We start from the raw sequence: 9,463 nt of genomic DNA on the forward strand, positions 1-9,463 counted from the left end.
ACGGTAAGTATGCGGTAAATGATTTTAGTTATGATAAATGAATTTATTTAAATTAAAAGCTCTATTAGTTATTTTTATGATTTTAACCAATTTTCATTTCTGTGTCAGTGAGTAGTGTGATATTTTTACTGCATTAGTGTAACTTATTCTTTCATTAACCATTTCATATCAAGAGAACTAAGATTCAGATCCCGATCCACAAGAGGGTTACGAATAGGATACCCAGTTGTTTACTTTCTATTTATTTCTTTGATTTTTCGTTGTTATTTTAAATGGGTCATTCTCATAGCCCTATTGAGTACTTGAGATTATTGTGTAAGGAATGTAAATCCTAATTTATTATTTTACTTCCGCATTCAATTTATAATTTATTTTCTTTTAAGTTTTAGGCCATTACATATCATAACTTAAAGATTATGTACCATTATATTTAGGAAAAAAATTGATCATGAACTCGCTATATAGATATATATTGTGTTTACATATTGTTTAATGTTTATCTTAATTTTTTTTTTTAAATATGTATATATATATATTAACAATTAGATGTTGCGTTGAAACTAATAGTACAATAAAAATAATTACAATTTTCTAATGATAGCATACAAAATACACACGGAGAACCAATCCTACACCATAATGAAGAATAGAAATACAAATTTCTCCAAATTTACCATAATATATCTAATATCTTCATATTACCATAAATGTAATATAGTTACAAATTAGTCCACATTTAATATAACAAAAAAAGTATATGTATATATATATATATATGTCATGTGATAACACATGATTGATGTAACTACCTGCTTGAATTTAATTTTAATGGAACAATCAAGGTAATATGTTTTCAAATTTTAACCCAGAAATTTATAATTTATTAGTTGATCCAAAATATAACGTTTTAGAATCAAATCCTGTATTCAGCAAAATTGGGCTTGGGCTTAAAAAGCACCATACGTAATTTGGGCCTTTAGAAGTTATCAACTGATTACTATCTCCAACTCAGCAGATACCCATTAGGGAGATAAAGAATAAAATAAATTATTAATTTAGTCCTAATTTTTATATGTATTACAATTTAATTCTTAATATTTTTTTAATTATATTTTGGTTTTATTTTTTTATTTATTCTAAATGTTCAATTAGTTTAAATTTTAGAACTAAATTATAGTGAAAAAAAATTAAGAATCAAATTATAGTAAGTGTTGAATTTTAAAAACTAATTTAACTTATTCTGAAAAATTTATAATGATCTGAACTTATTTTTTTATAAAAAAAGACTGGTTTAAATATTAAATTATTTGACTATTTTAATTAAAATAATATATTAGAATTATAATTTTATTAGAACAAAACTTACTCATAAATTAAATTTTAAACTTGTTAAATAAAATATTATAGATAGATTATTGTAAATTCATAAATAATAATTTTATGTAAATAGTAAAATTCAAACTCAAAATTATCAAATGCTTTGCTAATATCTTAATAAATGCTAATAATGAAAAAATTATTAAGAAATTAAACTCTGTACTTATTAAAATTGGCTATTTTTAATCTAATAAGTTTAAAATACATTAATAAGTTAAATTTTTTCTAACTTATTAAATTAAACGGTATAAATAGGTTTGTCTCGGTCTATAAATAACAGATATTCACAGTGGTAAAGAAAACTCTCTCTCCCAAACGTATCAAGTGGTCTACGTTGTCTCCTGCCATGTGCGTTAAGGCAAATGTCCACTCAAAATAAGGCAAAATTCCAATCCAAAGCAGACCCAAACTCAACCAATTGCGGGACGCCACGTAGGCTACTTAATAAGTGATACCGACTTCCTATAAGCAGACGCCCTTCCTTTTGACGGTTATTCGAATTTTAGAGCTCACTCCCTCGGTATATGCTTCCAGTATCTCCGCTTCTTATCTCTCTCTCTCCCCCTCAAATACCCTTCCCTTCTCCTTCTCTTTCCTTCAATCAATTCCTCCATCTCTCTCTCTCTCTCTCTCTGCAATTCGCTTATTTATATGTTTATATTATAACTCCATAGCTCTGTATCTTTTCCTCTCTGTATCTTTTCCTTTCCATTTCCCTTCTTCTTCTTCTTCTTCTTATTCTTCTTCCTCTACTGGTTCTGTAATTCCATAGGATTCGCTTTCTATGGCTAACACAACTCTTCATCAAAACAAGCATTTCCTGTTCTCTCTCACATCCAAAACCTCTCCGTTCCAGTCTATCAACTCTCTCCATTTCCGACCGCCTTTAGTTTCTCTCTCATTCTTTCCTTCCTCTTTTTCTTCTTCATCTTCGTTATCATCGTCCTCTTCTTCGTCGTCGTCGTCGCAGCATGTTCCGAGAGTGTCCACGGTTTCTGTCGAGTACGCGCCACCGGCGCCGGAGTATGATTTCCAGGGAGAAATAGCTCGGCTCAAGGCTCTCCGCTCGGAACTCGTAGCTTCCAAGGGCTTGAATGATAAAAACTCCGTGATTGACGCGGACTCCCGAGTTCAGAGCTTCTTTAATGAGCATAAGAACGGTCTTATTAGGGCTTTGGCGTCGCTTAATTTGGAATTGAGGGAACTGTTTCTGGTTAAGTGTTTGGTTGCGGCGGGGCAGCAGCACGTGCTTGGTTTGGGCTATTACGATGAGGAACTTGTGGAGAGAAAGGAGGATATTTCGAGGAGCTCGGTTAAGAGTGCTCTTTATGCTTTGGTTGAGATGATCGAGAGGTTCGATATTAATTATGGTGGTGGTGAGAGCTTCGATGAGACAAGTGGCTTCGTTTTGCAGGAGAGGGAGGTTAGCGAGTTCAGGAAGCTATTGAAGATTCTGGGAGAGGTTGAGGAGTTTTATGATTGCATTGGAGGAATAATTGGGTCAGCTCTCTGCTATGCTTTTGCTTTATCACATTATATTTGCATTAATTGTTGTTATATGCTAAAAAATGCGCTTAGTTTCTGTTGCTTTCAATGTTTAGAACAGTGATATTCAGATTATTTGTTTCGATTTAGTTATAATTGCTGGCATGGAATAGCAACAGGTCAAGTGTATTAATGTTTATGTGAGGTCAATAGTATGCTGTTATTATTATGTTCTTATTATCCAAGCCATGTATATATAAAACATAGACTTCAGTCAATTGGAACTCTATGCCAAAGAACAGAAAACGCTTGTGGAGATTTTTATTTAACTGGATAACTAATTATTGTTTAGTGTGATAATGTTGTATCTAGATGTTGTGGGCAGTACTTTGTTTAGATATAATTCGCCAATAGACTTTGCATCTTTTCGAAGAAATCCTCTGCTGTGATGCTTTCTTGGGTTTAAATGAATCTACATTGAGTTCAATGAACGTGGAGGTCAGGGAATATTCAGTTAATATCCGGAAATGGGATGCTGTTTTGATTATTTTTGTTAAGGAGAAAGACATAGGGCGGATAGAAACATTTTCTGGTTAAGCATAATTATCTTGATGATTAGGTTGAAAATGGGTGTGTTAGGGACTGTACTCCATTTTTTCACCAAAATGTTGAAACCTCTTTTTGTTTGCATATTCCATGCAAGTGCAATGCTTCTGACATGGTAAAATCTCATTTGTGCTGATATTCTCCTTGAGCCGAAGGATGCTTATGGTTTGGATGATATTTTGTTGCCCCAGATACCAGATAATGGTGCTTGAGCTCCTTGCTCAATCTAGGTCTGAAAGGCAGACTGCAAGTTGGTCCCAGCACATAACTGAAGCAATGGATTGCCAGTTTTTAGAAATTCATTCCCCTAGCGTGGTTGATCTTTCTCAGGATACGGGGTATGCATCTCAAGCAGCACTTTGGGGAATTCAGGTTTGTAACCCACAGTTTGCTTATACAGAACAAGTGAAGGATCCTGCAGGTTTTTCTTGAATAATAAGATCTATTCATTTTAGGGTTTGCCAGACCTAGGAGAAATTTATCCCCTTGGAGGCTCTGCAGATAGGCTTGGTTTAGTTGATCCTGACACAGGTGAATGTCTACCTGCTGCCATGCTTCCTTATTGTGGACGGACTTTGTTGGAAGGTCTTATAAGAGATCTTCAGGTATAAGATCCCCGTTTATCAAAATTGGGAACGATATTATATGATTCAGTAATTTCCATGTTTGAGTAATGGTGTGTATATTTTAAATACTTTTGCAATTGCAAGGCTAGAGAATTTCTATACTTCAAGATGTATGGAAAACAATGTATCACTCCTGTCGCAATTATGACCAGTTCAGCAAAGAACAATCATGAATGCATCACTTCTCTTTGTGAAAAAATCAAATGGTTTGGAAGAGGTCGATCAAGTTTCCAACTATTTGAACAGGTTTGAACTGGAATTTTGTTTATAATGTCTTCTCTATCTACTATGTTACTTCTCTCTAAAGGAATTTCTTTGGTTTCATTTGTGAGTACTATCTCCCAGTTGATGATATGATTTGTGATGGCCAGCCTCTTGTTCCAGCTGTTAGTGCTAAAGATGGTCAATGGCTAGTTTCAGAGCCATTTGCAGCTGTATGCAAACCTGGTGGTCATGGGGTAATATGGAAACTTGCTTATGACAAAGGCATCTTCCAGTGGTTTTATGATCATGGAAGAAAAGGTGCTACAGTTCGACAAGTCGGGTTAGTTACTTCTGATTTATTGTTTATTTTATTTTGATTGCAGAATCTGGTTATGGGTCTCTAAGCTTAGCATTGATACTGTTGATAATGCAGCAATGTTGTGGCTGCAACGGACTTGACACTATTGGCATTGGCTGGGATTGGTCTACATCATGGAAAGGTAGGCTCATACTTGGAAGTTCTGCTTGTCTTGTCCCCTGTGTCACCAACAAAATGGTATGTAGGTATAGCTTTGTTCAAAAATAACTTTAAGCGTTATCCTTGTTGTAAAAAGGTAAGGATTTACAGATGATATTTGTTGATTCAGATCATGAAGTGAAAGTGAAATCTTAATTTTGATTTGGAACCTACTCAAATAGTGAGTTTTGGAATATACTTATCGAATTGAACATTGAAGTATTGTGTATAACTATGTTAAAACAAAAGCGAATGTTAAAAAAGAAATGTTTCAGTTAAAAAAGCAAGTACTATAAATCGGGTACCAAGGGTGGCCGGCCCATGTGCATAAGGCATTCATACAGCATTTGGAATATCAATGATGTTCCTAAGATCATCTTCCATCTAGGAGAGGATGGCCTTTTAAACAAAATAGATAAAAATTTTGAACCGTGATCTCTAATAATAAAGGCCATGCTTATGACTGTATCTGGCAAATGCTGAAACCTGTCTTGCATGCAAATATCTTGCATGTATCTTTGAAGATGTGCTCAAATAATAATGACTGATAATCTTCTCTTAAAGAAATAATATGACTCATGATCTATAAATCGATTGCCTAATCATGCAAAACTAAAGTTCATCTGCTCATGTTTATAACAGAAACTCGGTTTTGCATCATGCAAGCGAAATTTGGGGGCCACAGAAGGAATCAATGTTCTAATGGAGAAGAATAATCTTGATGGGAAGTGGGCATATGGTTTATCATGCATTGAATACACTGAATTTGATAAGTTTGGAATCACTGGTGGACCTCTTTCACATAATAGGTATGCAATGATATGTTATCCACTTCTATTTCCTCCATTCTGCTAATCAAATTTTTAGACCATACTGCTGCATAAGCTCTCAACTATTTTGTTCTTAAGTGAATTCTTCTAGTGTTCATATTTCCTATTTGCAAACTCTTAAGTCACATTATTTTGGTCATTACCATGGAAGATCCATTCATCTTACAATTCAAAATCAATTGTAGAAATCTCAGTGGACTTTTTGGACTTTCCTTTTCCATTATATGTTATTTGGTTATTAGAAATCTCAGTGGAGAATTATTTACAGATCAAATTTTCCCCCCTTCAGGATGTGTATACCATATTCATAGTTTATTCTATGTGTGTCGCTCAGAAATGAAATTTTATCTGAAAATGAGCATATTTACGTTCGAGTCTATGTCAGAATGACTGATGAGTTGTGACTAGGCTTGTTCTAGATGGTTGATTAATATCTCATCCATCTTATTGTTTTAAATCTTTATTTGTTCTACATACATCGTTTTATCTTCATATTTTTAGAGTTTGTATTACACTGAAAAGTGCTCTATGTCAAAAATTTGTCATTGTGTTCAAGCTTGCAGGCCGAGTTCCCTGCCAATACAAACATTCTATATGTGGATTTACCTTCTGCAGAATTAATTGGATTAAGCAATGATGAAAAGAGTTTACCAGGAATGGTTCTTAATACAAAGAAGCAAATTGTGTATGCTGATCAGTATGGGCAGTGTCACAGGTAAATATTCCCTTACATAAATGGTGCCTCCATTTATTAGTCCAACTTTGGATGTCCTTCCACATCTGATGGGTTGCGCTTACTCTGCTGGATTTTGGATTTGTTTCTTTTGGGAGCAATTCCCAATGTTTTTCTTCTTTGTAATCAATCTTAGGAGAAGAACATTGGTATACATCTTCTAAGACTTTGCTCTCCATTTTATTTTTATGAACTGATTCAATTTTGAATAAAGTACTTTTAGTATTTTCCATATGTTCCTTCTGATCTGAGTCACCATTAGAATAGTTGTGTGTTGGCTGACTATCTATTGTCAACCTTGAAAATTTTGGGATATAATTTTCTTGGGAATAGAAAGTTTATGGGAATTTGTTTCTTTATGAGAAACTGGGAATTCTAAGATACTCAAATCAAGTTTCAACCGTCAGCCTAAGTTGTGATTTCATTTAATTTAAAGGTCAATGTACTTCTTAGTGATTTTTTCATGTCTTACTGTCCAGATGTGCTTTTGTTGCAGTCAATCAAATTTTACATAGTTCTAATGTTTGCATCTATCAGTGAAATAGTATCTAATGATATTTTAGTTTTTCATGGTGATGGCATTAATGAATATTACTTTTTACTTGCAGTGTCTCCGGTGGTAGACTTGAGTGCACCATGCAAAATATTGCAGACAATTTTTTTAGTACATATTCATCTAGATGCTACAAGGATATCCAAGGTATGTGTCTTATCTTCTTAACTCCTCGACTTAGCCATTGACTCCACCTTCATTTGGGTAAGCCTGATCATCTTGCAACTTGTATCAGCAGATCAGTTGGATGCCTTTATTGTGTATAATGAACGGAGAAAAGTTACTTCATCTGCTAAGAAGAAGAGAAAACATACAGACATGTCATTGCACCAGGTTATACTTTTATAGTTATTTGACAGAGAATCCTTTTAACTCAGAAATGGGGGGAAAAAAACCTGATATTGAATCTTCTTTCATTAATTGCTAAATTTTGACATATACCTTCCTCACCTTGCACACGTCTCATTGAACCTTTACTGATTTCTATGTCACAAATTTGTGCAAGTTAAATTTATATGCAGACTCCAGATGGTTCATTGTTGGATATCCTCCGTAATGCCTATGACCTTCTTCTGCAATGTGACATTGAACTTCCTGAGGCAAGTCTTCATGTATATGTAGTTTTAAATCCCTATTCATTATTAAATTGATGGATGTCAGTGGAATACTTGTAAATCTATCTGCTCACTTTTCCCTGGTTAATATAGAAGAAGCATTAGTGTGTATGCAACCTGTGTGGTTTCCAGCCAAGATCTCGGAAGAGTAATAGTTTTCTCTTTCGTGTTCTACAGATAGAAAGTAACAACAAATATGTTGAATCTGGACCACCATATCTCATATTTCTGCATCCCGCTCTTGGTCCACTTTGGGAAGTCACAAGACAGAAAGTGAGATTATCTTTTTTGCTATTTCATGGATTAGTTGCCAGTTTTGTGTTATGTACAGTAGAAGTATTCCCCTTTTATTTATTTTTTCTTAGTATTGGTTGGCTGTAAAGATTTTCTTAATATTAAAACCTGTACATGCTATATATTATCTCGCAAAGTAGAAGCAATCAACAAGTTGTTTGATGACCATACATAACTGTCTGTCATCTCAGTTCAATGGAGGTTCCATTTCCAAGGGTTCAGAGTTACAAATAGAAGTTGCTGAGTTCTTGTGGAGGGATGTTCAGGTTTTAATATTTGATATATAATCAATGAAGGCATGCAATTTTTTTTTTTTTTGCTTGCTGATGTGGTTTCTATTTTGCAGCTTGAAGGTAGCCTGATCATTGTGGCAGAAAATGTAATGGGCTCGACTAGGGTTGGTGAAAATGGTGAACCGATATTACAATATGGTCATAGGTAAAATAGGCACAATGTCTATTGTGGGACAATAGTGTTCAATTTAATAACTTCAAATGTAACTTTCTTTTTCTAGGTGTGGAAGGTGTAGATTACATAATGTCAAAGTGCTGAATGAAGGAATTGACTGGGAGTCCAGCCAAAATATATATTGGAAGCATGATGTACAGAGGATTGAAGCATTTAAAGTCATACTGCATGGAAATGCTGAATTTGAGGCTAGCAATGTTACCCTGAAGGTAGACTTACAAAATAAAATGATAACTTAGTTGTTCATGGATCGTGGTAGTAATATGTCCAGAGTATCTGGAGTAGGATAATCAGCTGTTACTTAGAGAAATTTTAATTGTATTTTTAAAAAACCAGAATAAACTGTTACATTTTACAAGTCACACGAGTGGTCCAATTGTATGCACTCAAGCCATAGATGGAAAAAAAAAGTCTACAAAATAATCATCAGTGTTAGTCAGTTGCTTGATGGAATTATCCAGAGAGGGATAATGTGAACCTTTTTGCCATTTAGGTAACTGTTTGTTAGATGTTTGTACATATATCCTGAAGGTATGCCAAAAGGTTTCAATTGGTGTGTTTCCCTGATACAGGGAAATCATGTCTTAGAAGTCCCAGATGGCTATAAAATGAAGATTACATCAGGAAATCAAGGTGTGCAATAATTTATTAAATTATATATATACTTGTTGCATAAATGTGTTTGTTAAAAGTACATACAGTACCCATTTGTGGTTTTTTTTTCTCAATTCAGGTTTTGTTGTCAGCTTAGACACCATTGAACAGAACTTGATGGATACTGGAAGCTGGTACTGGAACTACAAGTTAAATGGCACACACATTCTGTTGGAATTGGTAGAGCTGTAACATACTAACCAGAGTTTTTAACTTGCTTATGTGAATCATGGTTCACAGATGGACTAAGAGCTCATCACCTCTAGGATCCATTTGTTTTTAGTTTAATTGGTTGAACAGAAGTTGAACCTTTTTTTTTTCTCTAGGGTGCTTCCTACTAATACGTTGGAAAAGAGTTGTAAAACCATTGTCGTATAGTATCATACAGTTTTTGGGTCATTATTGATGTAATCTTAATGTAAGTAAGTAAAACAGTGTAAAAGTTTAATTGGTGAAAAGTTCTATTTTTATTCTCCTCCTGTTTACAGGAGTTAATTCTCAA

General features: G+C 34.0%; 1 protein-coding gene across 1 annotated transcript; it reads left to right on the forward strand.

The window, feature by feature from the left end:
* Positions 1–1,878: 1,878 nt before the first annotated feature.
* UGP3 (UDP-glucose pyrophosphorylase 3) lies at positions 1,879–9,463 on the forward strand. Its single transcript, XM_022048216.2, has 17 exons — positions 1,879–2,877; positions 3,660–3,840; positions 3,924–4,073; positions 4,179–4,340; positions 4,466–4,638; positions 4,732–4,798; positions 5,458–5,624; positions 6,202–6,360; positions 6,987–7,078; positions 7,170–7,264; positions 7,453–7,530; positions 7,723–7,818; positions 8,031–8,105; positions 8,186–8,277; positions 8,354–8,516; positions 8,880–8,940; positions 9,041–9,463. The coding sequence occupies exons 1-17, from the start codon at positions 2,162–2,164 to the stop codon at positions 9,151–9,153; spliced, it is 2,640 nt and encodes an 879-aa protein (XP_021903908.1). The 5' UTR covers positions 1,879–2,161; the 3' UTR covers positions 9,154–9,463.

Source organism: Carica papaya, chromosome 2, assembly GCF_054855325.1.
Source record: "Carica papaya isolate Zhongbai chromosome 2, ASM5485532v1, whole genome shotgun sequence".
Lineage (NCBI taxonomy): Eukaryota > Viridiplantae > Streptophyta > Magnoliopsida > Brassicales > Caricaceae > Carica > Carica papaya.

Excerpts from the sequence above, each read along its gene's own strand:
- UGP3 (XM_022048216.2), top strand. The coding sequence starts at position 2,162 with ATGGCTAACACAACTCTTCATCAAAACAAGCATTTCCTGTTCTCTCTC. Across the intron at positions 4,074-4,178 it reads GTCTTATAAGAGATCTTCAG|GCTAGAGAATTTCTATACTT; the intron begins GTATAAGATCCC and ends TGCAATTGCAAG. Across the intron at positions 8,517-8,879 it reads CTAGCAATGTTACCCTGAAG|GGAAATCATGTCTTAGAAGT; the intron begins GTAGACTTACAA and ends TCCCTGATACAG.